This window comes from Agaricus bisporus (genome assembly GCF_000300575.1).
Source record: "Agaricus bisporus var. bisporus H97 unplaced genomic scaffold AGABI2scaffold_7, whole genome shotgun sequence".
NCBI lineage: Eukaryota > Fungi > Basidiomycota > Agaricomycetes > Agaricales > Agaricaceae > Agaricus > Agaricus bisporus.
This window is the reverse complement of record NW_006267370.1, coordinates 554,929-577,388: the sequence shown is the minus strand read 5'-3', so window position 1 is coordinate 577,388 and position 22,460 is coordinate 554,929. Positions and strand designations below refer to the sequence as shown.

Below are 22,460 nucleotides of genomic sequence, written 5' to 3'. Positions count from 1 at the left end.
TCGCTGCTTTCTGTGCTTTGTACCCAATTCCAATTATTGTTCCCTTCATCATACTGACATCCCATTCAGCTGTATTTATCGTGTGCTGTGTAGCAGTGCTCTACTATAACTGGCTACGCAATCCGTTCACTAGCCTTCGCCGCAGAGCGTTCAGTTTCCACTTAGGAGGGTATTTTATTCCTCGAGTTGTAGATGAAGGGGAGGGCATCTCGAGAGGTCGAAGCAATCCCGCATTCCAACCATCATCACCACCTGCAGACACTTTTCATTTACCGCCATCACCTGCAGCTCCTGTCTTTCGACTACCGACGCTGCCTGCTGTTGCCGTGACGAACCGCCCCAAATCCTCTTTTGTCCTTTCCTAGATGAGAGCCTAATCCTGGGTAAGGCCTCCGTGATACATCGCTCTGTACAATATAAATCATTCACCCTACAGTGTTCCACTTTTATGCCAGTGAAATCCCTCCAGTTGTGTACATATTTCATCAGCCTACGAATCGCATCCAGCTAGGCTGTTCCTGTTTGTAAAAAGAAATACACTAGTTGTAGCTGTGTTAGGTACTGTCGTCTTTGCCCAAGCCGAAGACGAAATACACTCCCCATTGATTTGTTACTCTATCATTAAAATGATGCTATGGACACTGGAAGCGGACATAAAGCATGGCAGCACGATGGCACTGCACGTGCAAGTGTTACGCACTCATCGCTCTTGGCATTTGATTTGAATTTCCTCCTTCAACGCATTTATCTTTTAACCTGGTCTAGCGTACTTCTGCGATCCCAAAATCTGGCTCCATCTATACATAGAACGTTGACTAACCAGATGCTTCGCAAGATCCCGGACTGTTAATGGAGAGTCAGTGTTATACCATGAAATCATCAATACTATTTCAACATCGTTATTCCCCAATGGACTCAAAACCGGTGCCGCCGTTCATTTCATGACTCGGAGAACATCGAGGCACCGATTCAAACTCGTTGACCTTTCACGTAGCCTTTCTTCCCCTCCCCCCTTTAGGATTGACCTCCAGATTTCCTTCTTGCTCCCACTTCGTCTTCGTCTTCATTCTGAATCGCTCGCCCGTCTCGCTCAACGTGGGGTGTCTCCGGATCATAGAACTATTCTGACTGGATTCCAGTATTTCTCCACAAAATTTTGACACCTGTTACAAGTCAATCAACTCACCTTCGCTTTCCGAGGCCAATTGCGTAGATCGTCGCTCGCCAAAGCCCTGTGAGGCTGTGACCTTTCGTTCTTATTCCCGCAGCAAGTCTTGTTTGATGAGTCCACATTTTCATCGGCCCTGCGATCTCCTCGTTGGGTCTGTAAATTGGCGGTGGTGTGAATAAGTCCCTCGGCAACGACATACTACTTACTGACAGCTGTAATCTCGACAGCGAAGCAAGCAAGACCGGTCAATCGATAAGTTTTTTGATCTGCGTTTGCTCGTTCGTAGTAACACTTGGGTGTATCCACTTATACGTACTCAACCACGCTTGAATATTGTCTATTTCGTTTCCGGAACGCCAAATGCACCTCCTATTTGTTCCTTCGAAGTCTGAACGTGTGACTAAAAGCTCAAGCGCTTGAGAGTGTGGTACCATCAAATTCAGAATCCCGCTTATCATTGATAGAAGGTAAACTGATAAGACGAAGAATCAAAAGTTTCAATTAAGATCCATAGTGGACTACTGAGGTAAACGGCTTCGCAAAAGGGTATATCAAGAAATTAATTGTAGTTTCGGCGAGTAGCATATGAATGTTACATGGAGTGAAGGGGGAACTATAAATAGTTTGTTGAATATATAAAAGAGATCGTGATGATATTCAAAATCGGGGGTAATACAATGAAATTGATTGTGAAGGGATGCGGGGTTTCAATTGCGTCAGTTACACCTAATTCGAATATTCATTCCTACCCTGTCTTCCTGTGGCTTCTATACTGCTTCCTTCTCCGAACGCATTTCGATATGTAATCCGGGAGGACCGGGATAAGCAGGAGGTGGGATGTATGATGATTGTCGTTGAATTCCCGCAGAGAAAACATCTGTTTGTGTGGGTCTCATATCTGGAGTGGCAACGTTTCTGAAGGAATGGGAAGAAGCTGGCCTTGAGCACGGTTGAAGTTGATGTATTGGTGATAGAGGTGATTGCGGAGCGTGATTCTGGTAGTATGAAGTTTGAACTCCACCAGCAGCAGTGCCAAATGGATACCCTTTCGACGCCCTGACCGGTGTATTGGGTTCGTATCCACGATGGTCTTGTATCATGCTTGGATTTGGGGATGGTGCACGAGGGGGGGAATATGCGAATTTGTATGTATTGGAGGGTGACTGCGGGGCGGAGACGGGAATTGCAGCGGCCTCATCTGCGAAACGGTCTGCGAGTTTTCGGCGGACAATCCAGATGATGATGGCAATGAACAGGATACCGAATATACTACCAAATGTTCCGCCAAGTATTACACCTGCGGGGGGTCCATCATGATGGCGACTTCCACCAGTAGGGTCGGAAATGTCCTCGGAAGAAGCCGTGGTACTGGGATCGGGAGTACTGACATATACTGTGGACATTGAATGGGAAGGAGTGGTACTTGGTAGTATGTCAGGTGGTGGCGTGAAAGAAGTGCTCGGAACGGCAGATGTACTAGAAGTTGTGGAGGCAGCGGTGGTTGACGCCGTTGTTGACGTCGAGTTGCTTCCATCCTCCGAGACGACAAAGTAGTCGAGCCAGAGCCAACCGTCTTTAGTCTCATTGACAACTTCCAGTGTATGTTGGCCGTGTTTGAGTGTGTTCGACTGAAAGAACCTCACGCTATACTGTGCGTCCTTCGCCGGTTTGGTAGTGTAGATACCCGAAGTGCTACCATCAATGGAATATTGAGACGAAGTCCCAGAGTCATCGCTCAACGAAGACACAGTTCCATAGACAGCGACGGAAGAGCCTTTGATGTTCCAAAAACGACGTTATGAAGATAGAAAACGAAGTCATGTCAACCAATGATATTTTGGTATACTCGAAAACAGATGATCTCACCAGTGAAAGTTAGCTTGGCACTTGCTCCTTTTTTGTGTGTAAGGGAAGTCGTGTTCATGTACTCGTTCGACCCGCCATTATTTAGCCAATCTTTGCTTCCGACGCCAAGAAGCGGCTGCGAATAATCAATAGACTTGTCCTGATCGTCAATTCTGCGTTCAGTAGCATTCATCTGAGAGACTTGAGAAAATGAGGTATTAGTGCGAAAGAGGAGATAGAGAATGTTGTTTAGAAAGAATGGAGGGAGTCACCAGCGCAAAACGTGGTGCAAACAATAAGAAAGTAAAGATGTTCAGGGTCAGAAGCTGCTTGGTTCAGCTGGAAGTTGTTTGGAACGGTTAGCAGTTACCGAGTTGTGCTTGTTGTGCATGTGAGGTTAACCATCACTAGGGTTGTTCCGATGCACCATCTTATTAAGGAGTCTGAAAATCGGGCCGCGACAAGTAAGCAAGCGAGCTAAAAGCCTTAAATCTGCGAATTTACTTATTGGGGCATGCTCAGTCTCTCTGGTCGTTTCATCTACAGATTGGTATTGCTGAATTTCATCAATTTAAAAGGGCAATACACGCACATTCGACCCTCAGCTGGGAAATAGAGGTCGGATACGACATTGCTGTAGGAGTGAAAATCTATGGAATTCGAACTCGTGCAATTCTCGATGTACATCTCTCTGTAATTCATGGATTAGGCTTGGTATCGCTTCATGTAGAACTTTTCAATTACTCGAATGTGACTGAAAACAGTAGGAAACGTCACGTGTTTAGTATTAGATCGATAGTCGACACAAACGAATCATTGTGATAAGTGCGCTTGTTACTATTGCGGGTAGAAGGCCAAAGAGATGTTGACATAGACTCGGAGATGAATGTACCAGTAGAGCTATAAATATATTGCCGGATGTGACCCGGGTGTGGATGTGACGACGTCACTTCTTCGGAGCGACGCTTGTCGTGTCGACCACAACACTTTTGCCTCCAGTCTTACCTCTCGGTGGGACAGCCTTGTAAACAGCCAGCACACTTTCAAGCAATCTAAGCGGCGCTCTTTCTGAGTCATGGTGTCTCCCAGTACTCGACGAGCCGTTTTCGAGGGTGCGCATTCTTGTATAGCTCTTTCTTTGCAGCAAATTGACGGAAGTTTTGGGTTATTTAGTCGCCATTTTCTTGGCTTCTCAAGTGCGTAAGCGCACATATACATTTCTACGAACTTTAATTGAATGAACGATCAAGGCAGCTCTGTTTTACACTGTTCGAGTGGGTCTCCGTGTCATTTTGTTTACCTGTTATTTTATCTGACTTTCTGTCCAGTGGGTCATTGACGGTATCTCGAATCCAGATAAGAAGGAGGAAGTGAAGGAAAAACAGTTAGAGGCCCTTAGACGCCTCGGTCACTCTGGTCTGATTTTGGACGAATATGAGAGTGCGTTGAGATCATCGAATCTCCCGAATACAGTTTCTCAAGCTTTAAACAGAAAAAGTAGCGAACGAAGTTATTCATCCAGATGATATCGGTGTCCGCTTTTCAGGTACCTTTTGTTTCAGATGCAGTTTTCATCATACCCGCAGCATCTGACGTCGCTGGCCACAGATATTGGTGGTCTCGACACGATCATCTCCTCTCTTAGAGAGTCCGTTATATATCCCTTACTCTACCCTAATCTTTTTACGTCCACCTCATCCCTCCTGGGCGCACCCAAAGGTGTTCTATTATTTGGCCCACCAGGCTGCGGAAAGACGATGCTTGCCAAGGCCCTCGCGAAGGAGTCTGGGGCTACATTCATCAATATCGCCGCATCCGTACTTACAAACAAGTGGTACGGGGAATCCAATAAACTCGTGGCGGGACTATTTAGCCTCGCACGAAAAGTACAGCCGAGCATTATCTTCATTGACGAAATTGATTCTTTCTTACGGGAAAGGACAAAAGGGGACCATGAAGTAACGGGCATGATGAAAGCAGAATTCATGACGTGCGTATTTGCGCTATATCTTTTTGAAAGCCTCGCTGATATTGAGATCGTGACAGCCTCTGGGATGGACTTACGTCAAGCACAGACAGGATATTGGTCCTCGGTGCGACTAATAGGCCTCATGACATTGACTTGGCCATCCTCAGGCGTATGCCCAAGCGGTTCGCGGTTGGATTGCCAAATTATGACCAGCGCTTGAAAATCCTCGGCCTTGTGTGTCACTCTACTATGCTTGGAGGTTTTTTTCTAATGACAACATAATAGATGCTGAAAGATACACGACTCGCACCAGATTTCTCGATTACTGCATTAGCAGAGGCTGCCGAGGGTCATTCAGGTTCTGATTTAAGAGAGCTATGTCGGAATGCTGCGATGGTTCCTGTGCGAGAGATTATGCGGAGTGCAGAAGGAAATGAGGAGATGTTGGCCAAAGGCCAAGTCGAGGTAGCTTTTATAGTGTTTTATCCGCTGAACGATAGGCTCATAGTCAACTTTAGGGTTTTGATGTACGACCACTCGCGTTGGAAGATTTCTTTGCGCACGATGGTACAAGTCCTCTACCCTCAACAGTCGTTAACGATGAAGAACTATCAAGATCAGCTGAAGATGAATAATCAGCATTCTGATCAAATCGCAAACAATCCAATCATTCAACCAGTCGTCATGGCCTTCACCTGTTTAACTGGCCATCATTCAACATTAATCGGCCCTACTGTATTGCTAGTCATCTTCCCCTTATTTCGCATCATCCCCGACCATTCCACATGCACCCTCATCACAGGATTCATAGTCCTGATATACATCATCGGATATACATCTCCGCCTGATACAGCTTGGATAACACTAGTACTATTGTTATTGATCAGTTTTATATTCTCTCCGTTTAATCTTTCAATTGATTGCACACCATCAGTTATTCCATGGAAGATTTGAATTCAGACCTGGTCCCTTCAATGTGATATCTGATACACATTTCGAAGTTTTCAGGTAGAACGTTGCCCAGACCATCGGCAGCTATATCAGGAGCAAGGCGGGGCTTCATGCTGTCCAGAAAGAGTCAAACTACTTGTTTTCCTCACTAAATTTGTCCCATTCCAGGATGCTAACACCATGTCTCACGACCGTCAATATGTATTCAGAGAACAAGTGTGCATGTGGATTCACTGTTCATCCGGTAGCTTTTGGTAACTCACTTCCCGTGTTCGTGTGCCACCATCGGTATAAAAGTGGGTGTGTGTGCTTTTTTAGCCGCTTCTTCAATCCATTGAAGTCCTGCAGGTTTTCTTGGCACAATGTAACAAGCACGATTGGGAGACCTTCTGAATTGACGCTCGCCTGTCGATCAATCACCGGCACCTGTTTCCACTCTACCGTGGCGGCTGACTTTGACATGGCTTCCTAAATGCCAAAACTTGAAATCTTCCGCGTGGCGATTGTTCACGAAGACTGGACTTGTGATAATACGTTCTGGAATCAAACAAATAAAATGCGGGGGTTGAAGCTGCTGCTGCCTCTCAACAACGAATCCCACCCTTACGCTTCAAATGTTGAAAACTCTTTCTATTCTGTTCGTCTCTGTTGGTCTTGCCCAGGCTGCTGTGAATGGAGTTTGCTCCGTTAACGGCACCCCAGGAGTTTGCATCGACACTTCTATTTGCAGCTCAGGTGGCGGTACATCCGCCTCTGGCTTTTGTCCCAATGATCCTAGCAATATCAGGTGCTGCACTAAAACTTCATGCAGCACTGGCGGTAACTGCCGCTGGACTAGCCAGTGCGCCAGTGGTAACACCGTATCAGGTTTGTCCATTTTTTATACACTTTTATAATAATGATTGAATATATTGGTAGGCTTTTGCCCTGGTCCCGCCGACTTCAAGTGCTGTCTAGGCAGCTCAGGCTGTGCAGCCCACGCGGTCAACACTGCTACAATCAACCTCATTAAGGAATTCGAGGGCTTTGTACCCAGTCCCGCTCCTGATCCAATCGGCCTTCCCACTGTCGGTTACGGTCATCTCTGTCGCAACTCTGGCTGTAGCGAAGTACCCTTCTCCTTCCCTCTCTCCACCACCACTGCCACCACTCTCTTGCATTCGGACTTGGTGACCTTCCAAAACTGTATCACCGCCGACGTCAATGATAACATCCGACTCAACGCAAATCAATACGGAGCTCTCGTGTCTTGGGCCTTCAATGAAGGATGCGGTGCTGCAGGCAGTTCCACTTTGATTGCCAGACTCAATAACGGGGAAGACCCAAATACCGTTGCTGCGCAGGAGTTGCCGAAATGGGTGTTCGCTGGTGGACAAGTATTACCCGGACTGGTCAGGCGTAGGGACGCTGAAATTGCTTTGTTCAGGACTGCTTCGAGTGTTATTGCTAACCCACCTTGCTAGTCATGTAACTTGTTACTTTCATAAGTCTGTATGTCGATATCAGATAGCTTGTAAAACCGAAATTGTATTGTCTCAGAGTAAAATAAAGTATTGGCCCACTACATTTTTTGTTGGGAACAGAAAAACCATAAATAGCGTATTTATTTCAGACTACTGCTTCATTTTTCGAAAACTGATTTAAAGAATTCCAAACTCAAAGGCGTTAATGTTACAACTGCAAACCATTGCCCTAGGGTGTTATTCACAGAAGAGCAGTGATAGCCATTGCTATGGCCACAGTCCACATGACAGGAGACGCATTGAGACTCGCCGACGACGTTTGGGCATCCTCGAGAGTGATAAGCGGGCATTCAGGAGCATTAAGCATATTACCGTAGTTGCTAGCGATCCACATGACGAGACCATTAGTCCATCCAAACCCGGCCTGTAAGAAATATCAATTACATGAAGTTATCATACGGGCGTCGAGAACCTACCTGGACAGTATATTCTCCACCTCTACCAGCCGAATCGACATCAAAAGCAGAGAATTTCTCAAACATCTTATCTGGGAATGAGCAAAAAGAAAAATTGGCATTATGAGCTGGACGCGTACGTTTCCGGTGTTGTTGACGCTCTGAGTAATATTCAACAATTCAGGCGAAAGCCTTGGTACCATGCCTTCAATGGAGCCTCCCGTCGCCACCCTATACGGTTGCTGTTAACCAAAGGCACACAGTAGGAGCTTCTACTACGCACCAGCTACAGAAAGCACTCGTGATATACCTATTGGCAAGTTCTCTTTGGAGCATAACACTCCAACCCTCCCCAGATGTTGCATTGCCACCATTGACGACGGTGCCGTTCCCGACATTGATATCGGCGTTCGGACCAGTATTAGTGATATTACCGGTATTGGAGGGTTGTGGTGGAAGTTGACTCTCTTCCATGCCAAGTTGACCGGACGGAATTAGATCCCAGCTCGACTGACCATCCTCTGTCGAAGGAGCATTGCCTGAGCTGACGTTGGCAGGCAAGGCACGTAAGGCCTGAAGTATTATATATTGATGCGGCGCCCAAGTATTGGGCCCATCCCTAAAGGCCATTAAGTACAGCATCGAACAAAGCGTTAAAGTCATATATCACACTTACCACTGCTGGCCAGTGTTAACAAAAGTGGTGGGAAATGTACCATTGTAACGACTGAGCACAAGATTGACCGATGCGAAATGGCCGAAGGCCGCTTTGCTATCTTGTAGAAGTGCGTCTGGTATGATGCCGCTCCATACAGGATAGAAATTTGCAGTACTAAAGAAGTTCTTCCTTTTGTTTGTAGCGAGGTTGAAGTCGTAAAAAGCGAGCTGTTTCGGTTAAGCCTCGAGTTATAATCTTTACGTTTGGAGGGGTGCCCTCACTTTGTCATTATCCCACATAAGATCCAGCACTGCAGTATGAAGGTCAGCAGCAGCTGAACGGTGAGTATCGGCTTGTTGGTCATTCGAGGAACCATATAGATCTGCGAGTGCAATGTGATTGCGGTCTGCAAGAAATGTCAGATTTTGAGTCGATAAGAAAATATTCCGTCTCACATAGGATACTGTTCAGGTCTACAGCGACTAAATCACGAATACCAAGATTTCTTAAGGAACCATCATTGGCTCCGTCTTTAAACCATCTCATGGTATAATCCCAACCTAGATCTGCATCAGGGCCGATATCAAGATATATAAACTTCCCGTGTACCCACCTGTTTCGGCGCCAGAAGCGAGTTCAGCATACAGATCAGCCTTTTGGGTATCGTTAAGGGTAGGAGCATCAGGATCATTGGCGGTCATATAATCTGTATCAAACATTTTAACAATCCGACGGCGTCCCAATTGAGAAAAAGATGGCTTACCAGTCAAATAAGATTCGGGGCGGGGGGCACTGTTATTCACGCTATAGTGGTATACAAGGTGAGTCTGGTTTGTGAAAGGGCTCGTGACGTTCAGTGAACGGTTATCGTGCCACCAAGTGAGTTCTTTCTATATAACATTCAGCATGTCAAAGATGAACGACGTATTAGGAATAGATACCTCTGCGAGAGGAAGAGCTCTGTCCAAGATCGACCTATCTCCGGTGACTTTGACGTAGCGATCAAGCATCTGAATGAAGAGTGGAGGCTGCGATCGGTCCAAATCTGGAGGTGAATCACCGTAAGTAGGGTACTGAGATTATAGAAATGTTACTAACAATAAATTCGACCTCCATTGGGAATAAATCCAATGGTATCGAGCTCATCCATGAAATTCTGGAGCGTGCTGTTTACGACAGAGTAAAGTTGAGACTCAAGAAGGCCCTCCACGATCCAGAAACTGTCCCAGTAGTATTGTTCCCTGAAGCGACCACCTAAGGCGAAGTCGTCAAAACATCTCCATGAAACCAGTAAGATGCCGAACTCACCTGGAACAACAAAGGTATGGTTCAACGGAATGAGAGAGCTCTCGCATTCGGAATCAGAACCACAGAGATTAGAGGAGTTAGTGCCCCGGATGAGTTGAGTCCAATATCCATGGACAATCTTCGACCAAGCCTGAACCAAGGGATTCGTGACGTTTTGCAAAAACGAGGGATTTGGATCGAAGTCCGGTACGGTAAGGGCTTCGAGTTCGCGACCTTCACCACCAAAGTTTTGCTCCACAAAGTCAATGATCTGACCGTAGGTAGTATCATTCGTAATATTCCGGAAGGCGGCTAGTACTTCTTGCGAAGACTTGCTCGTCGGCTTGTGGATTAAGTTGGTACATTAGCACACAGATGTTGAGAAGCAATGATTCATTACCTTGTCGGCAAAAGTTTTATCATCAGGGAACAGGTGAGCAATATTGACAGTCTGCAAAAGCTGAGAAAGGAAGAGATGGCAGTCAGTAATGGATCATATAAGAGCAATAATACCCACTTCTCCGGGACAGAAGATTTCAGAGGGACACCACGCTTGTTTCGGTGGCACAGGTACTTGAGAAGGAAGCTCTGAACTTGTAGGCGCAGTGGCAGACGGGATCGCAGTCGATAGAGTAAGAGTTGGGGAAGCAGTTGATTCCTGAGCCAGGACATTTGCTGCTCGGAGCAGACACGCTAGTTGAACAAGAGCAGCCAAAGACACCATGGTGGAGGGGCGGGCTACTTCTGAAGAGGTGAAAGCCGGGCATTCTTGAGGTTAAATAAGTTCCGGGAAGCGAAGATGATGTACTTGATGATCCACTTTGGGCGTTGCTATGTACATTTCAATGTATGTCAGTTCTTGGCTTGGACCGCCTGGTATGCCGGACTAGCGGTGGACCATCGTCCTGCCCGCCATGGCTGCGAGTTTCATGACCTTAGATATACTGTGATCATCTCGTTCCTAAAGTTTTGAAGCGAGCAAAGAGTAGATATGCAAGACTGCACCGTGGCTCGAGTAATTTACAGTTTTAGCCATGGTGAAGATAGGCAGGAGATATGGTGGAGTGAGAATGTTGAATTCAGAAGTGGTCCGCATGTTCGCGTTCCTGAGGTCAAGCGCCTTACCCCACAAGTGCTCTACGATTTCATTTTTTCGTTGATTGCCGGTGTGCAGTGACCATGAGCATGACACTCTTCAAGCTCTTTGTCAGGTCCGTTGAATATTGAATATTCAATTTCAAACCGGAGAAATCTCCCTTGATTGAGATCGGACCAATGGTGGTATTCTCTTCCACCGTCTCACAATATCATCACGAAAGAGTTAAAGCCACACGACCGACGCTCTAGCCACCGACAGCAGCCGACAGCTCAGTAACTCACGTATCGTGCAAGAAGCTATCACCAGTCCTAGACGAAGGTGGATAGCAAGGATGTGGAGCAAAATGTCATGCATTGACTTGCGGTGGCATTTGTATATATTGTCGGATCATAAACTTGATGAGTAGAAGTTCACACATGTACATGTGAAACTACTCGACCAAGGATTGAAGCAAATAGCTTCAGAGGCTAAAGTCATCCTTTCGCCCCGCCGAGGATCAGTGTTACATGCAACAGGGCTTGACAACGCTCGAACAAAGCTTCACATCAAAAGCTGAGCTCACCGCGATCACCTCCATCACTCTGACCTTCAATGGCTAAAAGTTGGCCTTATTGCTACCTGAAGAGCAGTATAATTTGGCTGGGAATGCTGGTCGGGAAAAAGTATCATGTTCTGAGCAATAATTGACATACTTGTGGTGATTCCAAGACTCAACAGTTTCCATTCCGTTGATATAGCCTCGGACATCATGCCATTATACAGCGAAAAGTGATATTATCCATGAGACAGGCGAAAAATGGTGAACTCACGACAAAAAGAATACCTCCTAGACACCATCCTACCGCTACCTCTATCACCAGCGATGTTCCTTCTTGAACCATGCCCGCTCTCAACGCTCTCAGGAGGCAAAATATACCTCAGCAGAAAGGCGTCCGGTACTAAAACTACACAACGCACCTACACTCGCAAAGGAGCAGCACCACCATAAAATTCTATGAGCACACCCTCTCAATCCACAAGCATTTTCTCTGTCAGTATGCCCTCTCCATACGCCATGCTCTCGAATATGATTTGACGCCACAAGTTGATCGTAAATTCGATGGCCTCTTCTTCCAATACCTGCAAAAGCTATTTTAGATCTCATCGACCCAGAGTCAAAAGAAACTTACTGGCTCGAGCCCTTCCACCAGTTTCTGAGGTCCTTTGTGGTCTTTAAGGTGTTCAAGGACGAACAAGATAAGGTCGTCTTCCTCCATTTCACCCAAGTATTTGACCATGAGCCGCTTAACGAGAGGCTCCATTTTGCGGTCAATAACTGACTATCGCACGTTATGAGCTAACGTAGTTTCTATGAGACAAAGATGGCTTACATCGGACAAACCGTCCCAGCGGACCTTGGCCTTGAAAAGTACCTCTTTGTCGTGTGGCACTGACAATTTGATTTTCTCCATCCTCTCCTTCGCTTGCTCGCTACTTTCAGCAACGCTGAAGTCAAGTTTGACCAGCGGTACCTTCCGCTTCTTAATGCCATCTTCGTCGTCATCCTCTTGGTTGAATACAGTCACCTTCTCCTTGGTCGATGGCTCCTTATCCTTGACACCAGCTGTTGCGATGGAAACATTGAGCTTGACAGGCGCACCGTCATCCAAGAGTAGACCAGCTTTCCGTTGCTCCTCTGCCAATGCCTGCATCTCGTCCATCTGTCGCGCCAAGAAGTCCTCCGACTCTCTCCTGAGATTTTCGGCTTCTTGTTCCTCATATCGTCGCGACTTTTCATCAGCTGCTTCTTCCGCTTCCAATCTACGTACTCTAAGCGCACGCCACCTCGAGCTAGTGATGACATGTCAATAACCGTTCCGGATATCGCAAAGTGACACGTACCGGTCTACATAAAACATCTCATCACTTTCATCGTCATCCCAGATATCAAGTCGTCTTCGCATTTCAACTCTTTCACGCTCTTCCGACTCCCTGATGCTACGCTCCCGTGCAATGGCCCTTTCTAAAGCTTGGATACGATTCCGTTCCCGAGGTTCATAACGACGCTCGCGCTGACATAACATGTCAGAACACTATGAAGCTGAGAGATTGCACTTCACTTACGTCTCGGAACGAAAGCTCTTCTTCTCGCCGGCGAGCTTCTTTACGCTCGGCTTCCAGCTCCTCATCCGTTTTGCTCTTTGGACCTTGCCCTTCTTCCATCGAAAGGGTATCCTCCTCAGCCCTCACAAATCCGACCGGTTTGTTGTAACCTTGAGCACCTTTGCCAAAGCCTTGCTTTGGGGTCACAGGCGACAATTGTCCCGATTGCTGAGGTTTGCCCCATTCTCGAGCCTTTGGGCCACTAGGGACATTGCTAAGAACAGGGATACTCTCTCGCACATCCCGCATCTTTTCCCGTTCACGCTTGGCCGCACGTTCTCGAAATTGGGCAATTTCAGAAATGACGAGTCCTCGTTGAGTTTCGGGCAAGTCTGCTTCTTGAAGGTCGTGTAAATGGGGTGGGATGACATATTTTTCCTTGTCTAGCAAACCGCTATTTGTCGCTTCTTGTGATACACGATGAATATCTGCCACAAGTTCATCTATTTTCGCTTTCGCTTGTTTTTCGATAGCCTCGTCGACCTGGCGAAATAAAAGAAGTATAAATCGTGTGAACTTCCTTGTTGGCAACTGAACTTACTTCTGACGAGATGTGGTGTGCTTTATAACCGTCCAAAAATAAGCGGGTTTTCTCGTCTGGCTTCACCTAAAATATATTGACGTAGGCGGGCAGGGGGACAATAACTTTAATAAGACGCACCAGTAATTTCTTATTCACACAGCCGTCTTCCAAGGCCGGTAGCTCAACATTGTTCAGCAGGTCAATGGCACGGATTGCACTACCGGGCTCTTCGAATTCAGCGAAACCGAAGCCTTGAGGTTTCATTGCGGGAGTGATAAGACGCTTGAATGATTTGACAACACCACACGCCTAGGAGATAGATCAACATTAATAGATAAGAGTTGAAGAGGGCAGCTACAACATACCCCGAGGAGCTGATTCAAGAATGCGTCAGTAATGCCGCCAGATATTGAGCCAACGAACAAGGTGGCAGTTTTTGGAGCTTGTATGTACTGCATTTGCTGCTGCTGTGCGAGAGCTTGCATTGAGGGACCCTGCCCGTATGACGGCAAAGGCTGACGCAAACCAAGTCCTAATCGATTTGGCATCATCTTGGCGAGGTTTTGAGTGGGTGGAGTGAAATTAGGAGTGTGCTTTTTTGACCTATAACGAGGACTGGGTCACCCTCACTGTCAACTCAATGGTACGCTATCTGTGCTCACTCTTCTGCTGGTTTTTAGGGCTTGTGAAGCGATGACAGAGCTGGAGACGGTGAGGATGAGAGTGAGAGTCTTGAAGTTCCAACAAGACGCTTGATCATGGCTACTTACTCAAAATATTCCCACGCTCGTTGCCGGCGCTCTTGCTTTTTTTGATCAGCCAAATACCTTCGCCATTCCTACGCAATGGTTTTGTTCTTCACGTCCAACGGTAGGCCCTTGATCACTACGATTGGACTTCTGCTCAATTATGGATAGTGGTTAACCCATCGGTCACTATCTACATGGGTAAAGATAAAGTAGAAAGTCCGTGCCGGCGCTGCGGCCAATCCAGCAGTTGCTCACCAATTTCCTGTCAGACGAAGAGCTAATCAGATATGCCTGGCCACAAGACATTTGGTTCCACGTTGATAAGCTCTCCTCCGCACACGTCTACCTAAGAATGTCCGACGGAATGACCTGGGACCAAATACCTGAGGCAATTTTGACTGATTGTGCCCAGCTCGTCAAAGCGAATTCTATCGAGGGTATGTAAAACTGCTCATGATGACATGGAAAATATGCAGATGAATCATGCAATAGGTAACAAAAAGGACAACCTCACCATTATATATACGCCCGGTGACAATCTCAAGGTATGGTACTTGGATGGTCATCTTGTTGTGGCGTTAATCGTTTCCGCCAGAAAACCGGTGACATGGCCGTTGGCCAAGTTTCCTTCCATAGTGATAAGAAGGTGCGGAAGTCAATCGTCACATCGACGGGTTGATCCCCAGACATAGACCTACAAGCACAGGTCAAGCGAGGTGCGTTGTGCTTCTGCAAAATAGACATATACGCAGACGTGGACCAAGCCTTGCAGTACATGTCGAAAAGCGAGAGAACGTCATTGTCAACCGACTGAATAAGACAAAAATCGAAAAAGAAGTTAACCACGAACAAGAAAGAGTTGATCGTCTCAAGAAAGAAAACGCCATTAAACGAGCGGCGGCTGCAGAACAGGTGAGCTCCTCTACCTTTTCTGGGCCTTCACGATTTCAATTTTTTTTTGTATCCAGAACAAGGCCAAACTTGAACTTGCGAAGCAAAGAGAGGCCGAGAAGCAAGCCAGGTCTTATGACACTCTTTTTGCTGACTCAGAGAATGGGGAAGAAGAAGACGCTCCACGCAAAACCGGCAGAGAACTCGAAGAAGATTTTATGTAAATTAACACGGGGTCAAAACGAAGCCATGTACATTGAAAAAAGTGGTACAACTTTGCGTTTGCCACCAATAATACATGAAACAAACACTGAAGGGCTTAAACATATCGAAACTATTAACAGTTGTGGGAAGTACAAAACACCCTCAACCCAGAACCTCGGTCTGAGCCCGACGCCGATTAGAACGTGGGGCGCACGGGCGATGTAAAGGCCAATCCATCTTTCTTCGCCTTTCGTGCGAAGCCAGTGGAAGACATAGGGTTTGGATCTTGTGAGCCGTTGCCTGATTGGTTCTGCGCAGAAGTCGGCGATGCCGACGACGCATTTGCCGGGGCTGTCGATGTCTTCTCTGGGTCTGAGGATGTCTTCGATGGTTCCGGCGACATCTTCGGCGATGTCTTCGCTGGTTGCGACGCCGTCTTGCCTGCGAATGTGTTGGAAAGAAATAATCTGATGGTTGATCGACACTTACTGGACATATCTTTCCCGATGACTGTCTTAGTATAGCCAGGGGCCTTGTTGGTAGAGACAGACTTGTTGACGTTGTTGGAAGAGTCCATAGCCTATGAACAATAACAGCGTCAACCTCGGTGACAAAAGCACTCGAGTGCGAATATGCTCACTAGGTAAGTCCGTAGTCTTTCGTTGAAAGGATGTCTGAGAGATGGGTGAGTCTCTTTGTTGAATTATTTTTCTGCGACCCCTTTTTATGTGCGCCCCTACGTCTCCTTTCTTGCTTGCGCGTCTCTTCTCATTTTACGCGTCCTTAGTTGCTTACGCGTCTTCCGTTGATCAGGATCTGCTGACCTCGCGCAGGCATTAATCTCCCACCAATCTCCTGCCCCCACAAGTGCCATTGCGATGACTCATTCCGTCATGACCATTAATAATACGCGGGGTGGAGAAGTGAGTACTGCGGTCGTCGCACCTTTGGCAAGTTTCAATTCTTGCGAACTTGTGTAGTCTATTTTTGGAACACAGATAACTTACTTGCAGACACTTACAGGTTAGGGCCGCAGCTCGGGCGCTTCCGAAATGATCACCGCAGCCAGCCGGCTACCCTTGTTCCGCAGCTCGACTGTGGCGCATGCAGAGGGCGGGCCAGGGAGCGTGGGTCCCAACTCTCGGTCAGTCGGGAGTAAGTTACCACCAACGGTATATTTATGAAAAAACTCTTGGCGTCATGGTCACCGGTTGAAAGAACGCATTGTTAAGGGTATTGAGTAAATGTATTGACTCGAGTCATAATTTAACGAGATTCTATCATCAGATACAAGTAACCGTAACGCGAGACTTCTATTTGTAACAAAAAAAGAAAGGAAGAAGAAAACCAAGCATAATACGGTATGATTATAGTGAAACGTATTACTGTTTTTTATCCTTCCCTTTGCCTACAAAAGCAGAGATAAAATCAGTGGTTAACTTTTAATTGTTGCGGGGGTGTTTCCACCTTTGAACAATGACGCTATTCCAATCTTTCTTCTCGGTTTCTGGGACTGAGAATCACTGCCACTGGCAGCATTCACTGTACTCGAACTTCCAGCAGTAGTGCTTGTCCCCTCAGAAGTACTGGAATTTGGGACCGATGAAGTTGAAACTAAAGTCAATTGAGAGCCTCCTTGAACGGTCGACTCTGTAGTTAAATATATGTACATTTTTTTCGTTAACAATAGATTGCAAAATACGGCATCGGGGTTACCTTGAACCGCATTCAACTTCTGAATTTTATCAGACGGTTTGGGTTTAGGTGTCGGAACACCATAACCACCTGTCCCATAACGAGATTGTAAAATAGACAGCGCAGCGGAATAATCTTTAGGCGGAGGATTACCGCTGGAGAGTGGATTTACAGTGGAGGAAGTAGTATTCGTAGAAAGCAAAGAATCAGTGGAAAGAGTGGCACTGGTATCCGCGTCGTGGCTATCTCTGTTGGAATTATTGGAATTATTGGACTTGTTCTGATCCATGTCGTCGGGGTTCGTGTATATAGAACAAGGCTCTGATTCCTCTCTCTTATATACCTCTAGTCGCCTTTTACAGGGGACCTATTTCGAAGATTTGAACCTTCTGACTCGTTCCTACATGCCCATTACTTTTACAGGCAGTGTTTGCCAATTATTTCACGAAAGAAGGCAATGAGACGGCAATGAGACGAGTCAGCAGAATATCCTATGTTTTCGGAACTTGCTTGTATTCTGACTCGACTTAAGTGGGGTGTACCGCGTGATATACGTCCGGCATTTACGACTGTACTCGACTAAATCCTGAATCGGTATCTTATCTACTGCATCACGTGGGCGCGGCATAGGTACGATCAAACCAAGATTGCTACTCGATGGAAATCATTCCGCGTCGTGCCCGCGCTCTACCATGAGCAACACACCCACAGACGCCAAACCTACACAGGATCTCGGAAGAAAAGAAGATGATTGCTCAACATGTTCATCTTCCACGGGAGACGACGACGATCAAAATTGGGATGACTGGGGCTCCGACTCGCATGAAAAACAGGAATGCCCTTCTTTATTTGATGACGCTAAGCTTCCTAGCGCAGCAGAAGCTTTGGCATATGACAAGGAAAAATTTGGTTTCGATCTTGACCAGGTGTGCAGTGTGTTAGGTGCGCCAACCAATATTTCTTTCCGCAGTTCACACAAATTGAGAATACAGGGCTCGATTTCCATAAACGCGTTCGATTGGTCAACTTCCTCAGGAAAAATGTATGCTGCGGTTTGAGAAGTTCAGGGAGTATGACCTCACATCAAATCGTAGAAATTTTCAGCACAAAAAGCATTGGAGTTGACTGGACAAGAACCCTGGTTTTCTTCTGATGAGTATTTGGTACCAGTTCTAGAAAATGATGGGCTTTTGCGTGAGTCTCGGCCACTCGAAAATCTCGACCGATGTAGATTGTCTGAAGAAATTTTTCAGAGGTTTTGTTATCGGATGACTGGTCCGACGATGATGCGTTGGATGGGAACCTTGAGAAGAAAATCCAAATGCTCGAGAATGACTTGGCCTTGGCTCAACAAAGTCTTCTAGAACACAGAAATTACGTCAAGCAAAGGCTCGACCTACCCACCACTGAGGAGGCGGGCCCCTCACAGACGGTTCGCGATGACGACAAACATTATTTCGATAGCTACGCCGAGAATGGTGCGCCACCAGAACAAAAATGCTATTAAAGTTGTTAATGTATTGTTTAATCCACCCTCAGATATACATGCGGTTATGATTCAGGACCAAGTGCGAACCTCTTCATACGCGCATTTCATTTTAAAAAATCCCAACCTGTTTCGAGACGCAATAGTTCTCGACGTAGGATGTGGCACCGGAATTCTATCCCTCTTCGCCGCAAGAAGTGGGGCCAAACGCGTAATTGCAGTAGATGCTAGCGAAATTGCCGAGAAAGCTAAAAAGATTGTCAAGGCCAATGATTTTGAGGATACCATTACAGTAATCCAAGGGAAGGTTGAAAACGTTGTACTACCGGATGGTATTTCGCAAGTGGATATTATCATATCCGAGTGGATGGGTTATGCGTTGCTCTACGAGTCCATGCTTGATTCAGTCCTGGTCGCTCGGGATCGGTTCCTTCGCGCCGGTGGTGTTATGGCCCCGAGTCAATGCAAAATGATGATTGCACTCTGCGATGCAAGAGAGATATATAAAGATCGTATTGGCTTCTGGGATGACGTATATGGTGAGCCCGCAATAATAGGAAATGCCCATGCGAGATTGATATATCTGAATATTAGGATTTGATCTGTCTGAAATGTCTAAAGGTCTATGCGATGAGGCGATTGTAGATGTTGTCGGCCCCGAGACTCTGGCAAGTGATCCATACGCCGTGAAGGTCGGTTTATGATAGCTCGTCGATGCCCCTTTCGCCTTGCAATTAACATACTCCGCAGGACCTTGTCCTTGGGGAGATCACCATTCGACAACTCGAGTTCGAAACTGACTTCATTCTCAAATCCACGGTGGATAAACGAACAAAAATCAACTCTTTCGTGCTTTACTTTGACACCTTTTTCAACCGCTTGGGGCAACCCATATCGCCCGAGACTGAAGTCAAGTTCATTCAAAAGGGAGATCCCGTCCTTGCGGAGATTTGGCCAGTAGGAGGAAAATCCGCTCAGAAGCGGAGGCAGAGTTTGGGCCCGGATAGAGAGGATACTGACAGTTTCAGCACTGGCCCTCAGAGTATGCCGACGCATTGGAAGCAGACAATATTTATGCTCCCTGAACCCATTACCGTCGTAGGAGGTGCGTTCACTGGGAACATATCTGTAGGCAGTGAGCTAATTTATGGAGTAGATTCTACTGTGACAGGATCATTCTGGCTTCGTAAAAGAGAGAACAATTCACGAGAGCTGGACGTGGAAATTCATTATGCAGTCAAACTGAACGCAGAAACGCCGGCAACAGAGCCGGTTGTCCGAAAGTACACAGTTCGATAGTAGTTAGGTTTACAAGTTTGATTGCATGTTGATAACTCGAACATTGAAAGGCAGCAACGATGTCAAGTGTATCAGCTGCATTGCGGGTATGCAGGGTGACGCGCTGTGACAGTATATCACGTGATTACTATGAGCGTTTTTCAGTCGTTTTAGTTGAATCGGTGTTGTTATCCACTACCATGTCGAAAGCATCTCAACCCGAACTCAAGAAGGTAAGATCACATTTGATGAGCGCTCTACAGTTTGACGTTTAAACCTTTGCTCTTGTCTATAGTATATGGACAAAAAGCTCTTCGTCCACCTTCAGGGTGGTCGAAAAGTCAGCGGGACACTTCGTGGATATGATCTCTTCTTGAATCTTGTCATCGATGACGCCATTGAAGAAACCACCCCTGCCCAAAAGCATCCGATCGGTCAGGTCGTAAGTTGACTTGTTGGTATAAAACGTAATTCCTCTCATCTGACTCTTCTCCAGGTCATACGTGGAAATAGTGTAACGTCGATGGAAACACTAGAAGCTATACGGCCTTGATCTCTATGTCTGTCTGCGGAGGGGTTTGATACAGTGTTCTATAGTTTTCCTTGTGCTCTGAGGGCAACCAAAGTGCGTTCGCTATCAAATCCACTCAGGAACTAGGTTGATCAGGGCCTTGTTAGATTGTATTTCTAATCTGTTATTGAATATAATCAGACTAGGTGACCACTACCTGGTAAATGTCCTGATACACGTAATTCAAAGTCTTACAATGGCTGGATAACAAGAGTGCCCGATAGCACAAGTATTCCTCAATGACCACTATAGGTTGCCTGCAGGCGCGATTTAACATATTCACCAGCTGTCATAATCTCGTATTTGAGTGGACGTTCGGTAGAAACACATCCCGGGATCGGCTTTGGAAGGGACATCAGCGAAATCCGATAGCAAGCGGCTAATTATGACTCACGTCAAGCCGTACATTGTAATCTGCCCCAAAGAACAATGGAATGGAAAAACGGCGAACACCACTTCTGTTTATTGCACGATGCACGGTCGACTTGAAGATACCGTCTGTGATGTCTCCATGAGGCAAGGCTGTAATGCGTGAAGCACACTTACTGGTCCATCGTGCGAATTGGTCTCCAAGACTGCCAGCCAAAAGATCGGTACTAAGGTACTGAGGTGGAGATATTTATTCTTACTTGATCACCAGTGTTCCCGGGATTGGAGGTGCGTTAACCCATTGATTCTCAGCATTCAACACTTGTAACGCTTGTTTACCAGGTTCTTGCCAGAGGATGGTGAAACACTGTCGTAAAAAAAGATCCAATCTAGTTGATAAAGACCTTGCGTATCCGATTTTTTGACTCACTTCCCAGCTTCAAAATCGACACCAGAAAAAACTCAGATTGTCAAACTCAAGAAAGAACTATGCAGCTTACTCAGTATGGGCCCCGATTCCGATAGTTCGTTCGTCGACCGGTCCGCTTTGCGGTGGATAGTGGAGGAGCTTCATCAAAGCCGCCGAATTTTGCGTCTAGGCCAAGAATGAATTAGTAGTCGCATCGTACAAAGCACGGATTCCACCTTATCGTCGAAGAATGTTTCCGGAAGACCCAAAGCTAATGCGAACAGCGGAAAGAGCGACTTCCCTAATGTTGTGGCGGCGTGACTGTGTGCCTCGTTAGAATTTCAACACTTACGATATTATCATGCAAGAGTATGCACGTACTAGTATTGTAATGCAGCATTTCGAAACCCTGGTACATCATTTTCAGAAGGCCAGATGTTCGCGCCCGCCATTATGCCATCTTCAAGTCTTGCTTTGCTACTTCCCTGCATAGGTTCCCACCCAAATTCAAAACCTTCTTGTACATCGCCAGCACCATCAGGGTTATTATTACCACTCAACAAAGGTGTATATCCTTTGAAGTTGGATGATTTTTTATGATCTATCTGATAGAGCGACGATCTGCCATATTAACATTTATATCTTACGGTTTGGGCAAATTGATTGGGACTGACGATCATCTTTTTCTCTAGTGGTAAATCGAAGAAATTCTTTGCAGCTGCGAGGGTGTTGTCGATGACTGTTTCAGGTATCTCATGATTCTTGACTACGGAGGAAGATGACAGTCGAGGATCACTGTTTAGATGAATATGACCTACCGTAGAAAAACCCGACCCGCATACAGGCATCCTTAACCACCTGTGCCAGATCCACACGCTGAGCTGGGTTTTCAGAGTTTATATTTTGGAGATCACTGCGAGTTAAATATCTCAGTGAAAATGTTACATATTTTAAGGTGGATAGATGAATGTACCGTACATGACTGGTACTTCCTGGAAGGCCATGTTCTTTTCGAGTTCACTCTCCACGAGATTCATGGTTCGAGCAGTCAGTGATTATGTGTGAAGTGAAAGGCGGGGAGTCCTCCACAGTGCAGGGCACTCATCGTCACCGTCACTTCACGTGGTCCCGGTGCCTATTTCGACCCACACAGTGAACGATGTTTTAATGTTCAAAAGTTAGAGGATTTGGACTCTAAGTATTGAGTCGGTGGAATAAATTGAACCTTCGTGGAGACAACACTTC

General features: G+C 46.3%; 10 protein-coding genes across 10 annotated transcripts; 4 read left to right on the top strand and 6 right to left on the bottom strand.

Annotated features, from left to right (window-relative positions):
* Positions 1-1,903: 1,903 nt before the first annotated feature.
* Positions 1,904-3,446, bottom strand: AGABI2DRAFT_193616 (hypothetical protein). Its single transcript, XM_006462417.1, has 2 exons — positions 3,038-3,446; positions 1,904-2,945 (listed from the first exon to the last, which is right to left on the bottom strand). The coding sequence occupies exons 1-2, from the start codon at positions 3,207-3,209 to the stop codon at positions 1,939-1,941; spliced, it is 1,179 nt and encodes a 392-aa protein (XP_006462480.1). The 5' UTR covers positions 3,210-3,446; the 3' UTR covers positions 1,904-1,938.
* Positions 3,447-3,991: 545 nt separating this feature from the next.
* Positions 3,992-5,861, top strand: AGABI2DRAFT_206823 (hypothetical protein). The gene is made up of 9 exons (XM_006462416.1): positions 3,992-4,128; positions 4,190-4,212; positions 4,267-4,290; positions 4,345-4,456; positions 4,509-4,562; positions 4,625-5,006; positions 5,063-5,219; positions 5,271-5,450; positions 5,504-5,861. Exons 1-9 carry the CDS (start codon positions 4,092-4,094, stop codon positions 5,618-5,620), a joined length of 1,086 nt encoding a protein of 361 aa, XP_006462479.1. The 5' UTR covers positions 3,992-4,091; the 3' UTR covers positions 5,621-5,861.
* A 906-nt stretch (positions 5,862-6,767) lies between these two features.
* AGABI2DRAFT_206816 (hypothetical protein) lies at positions 6,768-10,523 on the bottom strand (the record flags this gene model as incomplete). The annotated part of the gene is made up of 15 exons (XM_006462415.1): positions 6,768-6,804; positions 6,857-7,823; positions 7,876-7,941; positions 7,995-8,085; positions 8,138-8,473; positions 8,531-8,739; positions 8,794-8,918; positions 8,968-9,072; positions 9,126-9,218; positions 9,276-9,402; positions 9,454-9,557; positions 9,611-9,766; positions 9,821-10,142; positions 10,200-10,259; positions 10,317-10,523. The coding sequence occupies 14 exons, from the start codon at positions 10,521-10,523 to the stop codon at positions 7,641-7,643; spliced, it is 2,184 nt and encodes a 727-aa protein (XP_006462478.1). The 3' UTR covers positions 6,768-6,804; positions 6,857-7,640.
* A 747-nt stretch (positions 10,524-11,270) lies between these two features.
* Positions 11,271-14,166, bottom strand: AGABI2DRAFT_223813 (hypothetical protein). The gene is made up of 9 exons (XM_006462414.1): positions 13,929-14,166; positions 13,702-13,872; positions 13,582-13,647; positions 13,002-13,523; positions 12,780-12,949; positions 12,269-12,728; positions 12,068-12,217; positions 11,591-12,017; positions 11,271-11,537 (listed from the first exon to the last, which is right to left on the bottom strand). The coding sequence occupies exons 1-8, from the start codon at positions 14,112-14,114 to the stop codon at positions 11,907-11,909; spliced, it is 1,836 nt and encodes a 611-aa protein (XP_006462477.1). The 5' UTR covers positions 14,115-14,166; the 3' UTR covers positions 11,271-11,537; positions 11,591-11,906.
* Positions 14,167-14,381: 215 nt separating this feature from the next.
* AGABI2DRAFT_137158 (hypothetical protein) lies at positions 14,382-15,522 on the top strand. Its single transcript, XM_006462413.1, has 8 exons — positions 14,382-14,433; positions 14,481-14,528; positions 14,582-14,749; positions 14,805-14,857; positions 14,908-14,960; positions 15,010-15,014; positions 15,082-15,224; positions 15,281-15,522. Exons 1-8 carry the CDS (start codon positions 14,409-14,411, stop codon positions 15,425-15,427), a joined length of 642 nt encoding a protein of 213 aa, XP_006462476.1. The 5' UTR covers positions 14,382-14,408; the 3' UTR covers positions 15,428-15,522.
* A 43-nt stretch (positions 15,523-15,565) lies between these two features.
* On the bottom strand, positions 15,566-15,847 carry AGABI2DRAFT_193611 (hypothetical protein; the record flags this gene model as incomplete). Its single annotated transcript, XM_006462412.1, has 1 exon — positions 15,566-15,847. A coding segment is annotated over one exon (282 nt), but the record flags the coding sequence as incomplete, so codon positions are not given.
* Positions 15,848-16,842: 995 nt separating this feature from the next.
* On the bottom strand, positions 16,843-17,391 carry AGABI2DRAFT_119332 (hypothetical protein; the record flags this gene model as incomplete). The annotated part of the gene is made up of 2 exons (XM_006462411.1): positions 16,843-17,057; positions 17,124-17,391. The coding sequence occupies 2 exons, from the start codon at positions 17,389-17,391 to the stop codon at positions 16,843-16,845; spliced, it is 483 nt and encodes a 160-aa protein (XP_006462474.1).
* Positions 17,392-17,779: 388 nt separating this feature from the next.
* AGABI2DRAFT_223809 (hypothetical protein) lies at positions 17,780-19,920 on the top strand. Its single transcript, XM_006462410.1, has 8 exons — positions 17,780-18,044; positions 18,095-18,144; positions 18,197-18,296; positions 18,356-18,580; positions 18,642-19,127; positions 19,183-19,280; positions 19,339-19,693; positions 19,745-19,920. The coding sequence occupies exons 1-8, from the start codon at positions 17,795-17,797 to the stop codon at positions 19,885-19,887; spliced, it is 1,707 nt and encodes a 568-aa protein (XP_006462473.1). The 5' UTR covers positions 17,780-17,794; the 3' UTR covers positions 19,888-19,920.
* A 146-nt stretch (positions 19,921-20,066) lies between these two features.
* AGABI2DRAFT_72502 (hypothetical protein) lies at positions 20,067-20,419 on the top strand (the record flags this gene model as incomplete). The annotated part of the gene is made up of 3 exons (XM_006462409.1): positions 20,067-20,099; positions 20,162-20,308; positions 20,363-20,419. The coding sequence occupies 3 exons, from the start codon at positions 20,067-20,069 to the stop codon at positions 20,417-20,419; spliced, it is 237 nt and encodes a 78-aa protein (XP_006462472.1).
* On the bottom strand, positions 20,268-22,450 carry AGABI2DRAFT_206802 (hypothetical protein). The gene is made up of 12 exons (XM_006462408.1): positions 22,194-22,450; positions 22,034-22,128; positions 21,890-21,981; positions 21,597-21,820; positions 21,452-21,536; positions 21,307-21,401; positions 21,237-21,243; positions 21,067-21,173; positions 20,984-21,012; positions 20,832-20,935; positions 20,363-20,778; positions 20,268-20,308 (listed from the first exon to the last, which is right to left on the bottom strand). The coding sequence occupies exons 1-11, from the start codon at positions 22,250-22,252 to the stop codon at positions 20,674-20,676; spliced, it is 1,002 nt and encodes a 333-aa protein (XP_006462471.1). The 5' UTR covers positions 22,253-22,450; the 3' UTR covers positions 20,268-20,308; positions 20,363-20,673.
* Between the last annotated feature and the right edge of the window lie 10 nt (positions 22,451-22,460).

Bases quoted from the DNA above. Each gene is read 5' to 3' on its own strand.
- AGABI2DRAFT_223809 (XM_006462410.1), top strand. From the start codon at position 17,795: ATGAGCAACACACCCACAGACGCCAAACCTACACAGGATCTCGGAAGA. The intron at 18,297-18,355 runs GTGAGTCTCGGC...GAAATTTTTCAG, and splicing joins AGAAAATGATGGGCTTTTGC to AGGTTTTGTTATCGGATGAC. The intron at 19,281-19,338 runs GTCGGTTTATGA...CATACTCCGCAG, and splicing joins GTGATCCATACGCCGTGAAG to GACCTTGTCCTTGGGGAGAT.
- AGABI2DRAFT_223813 (XM_006462414.1), bottom strand. From the start codon at position 14,114: ATGATGCCAAATCGATTAGGACTTGGTTTGCGTCAGCCTTTGCCGTCA. The intron at 12,950-13,001 runs GTAAGTGAAGTG...ATGTTATGTCAG, and splicing joins AAGAGCTTTCGTTCCGAGAC to CGCGAGCGTCGTTATGAACC. The intron at 12,018-12,067 runs GTAAGTTTCTTT...TAGCTTTTGCAG, and splicing joins TGGTGGAAGGGCTCGAGCCA to GTATTGGAAGAAGAGGCCAT.
- AGABI2DRAFT_206823 (XM_006462416.1), top strand. From the start codon at position 4,092: ATGGTGTCTCCCAGTACTCGACGAGCCGTTTTCGAGG. The intron at 4,563-4,624 runs GTACCTTTTGTT...CGCTGGCCACAG, and splicing joins TATCGGTGTCCGCTTTTCAG to ATATTGGTGGTCTCGACACG. The intron at 5,220-5,270 runs GTGTGTCACTCT...ACAACATAATAG, and splicing joins GCTTGAAAATCCTCGGCCTT to ATGCTGAAAGATACACGACT.
- AGABI2DRAFT_193616 (XM_006462417.1), bottom strand. From the start codon at position 3,209: ATGAATGCTACTGAACGCAGAATTGACGATCAGGACAAGTCTATTGAT. The intron at 2,946-3,037 runs GTGAGATCATCT...GGAACATCAAAG, and splicing joins TGCCAAGCTAACTTTCACTG to GCTCTTCCGTCGCTGTCTAT.
- AGABI2DRAFT_206802 (XM_006462408.1), bottom strand. From the start codon at position 22,252: ATGAATCTCGTGGAGAGTGAACTCGAAAAGAACATGGCCTTCCAGGAA. The intron at 21,982-22,033 runs GTAGGTCATATT...CTTCCTCCGTAG, and splicing joins GCGGGTCGGGTTTTTCTACG to TCAAGAATCATGAGATACCT. The intron at 20,779-20,831 runs GTGAGTCATAAT...TCCCTTCCAAAG, and splicing joins ATTACAATGTACGGCTTGAC to CCGATCCCGGGATGTGTTTC.
- AGABI2DRAFT_137158 (XM_006462413.1), top strand. From the start codon at position 14,409: ATGGTTTTGTTCTTCACGTCCAACG. The intron at 14,529-14,581 runs GTCCGTGCCGGC...ATTTCCTGTCAG, and splicing joins GGGTAAAGATAAAGTAGAAA to ACGAAGAGCTAATCAGATAT. The intron at 15,225-15,280 runs GTGAGCTCCTCT...TTTTGTATCCAG, and splicing joins GAGCGGCGGCTGCAGAACAG to AACAAGGCCAAACTTGAACT.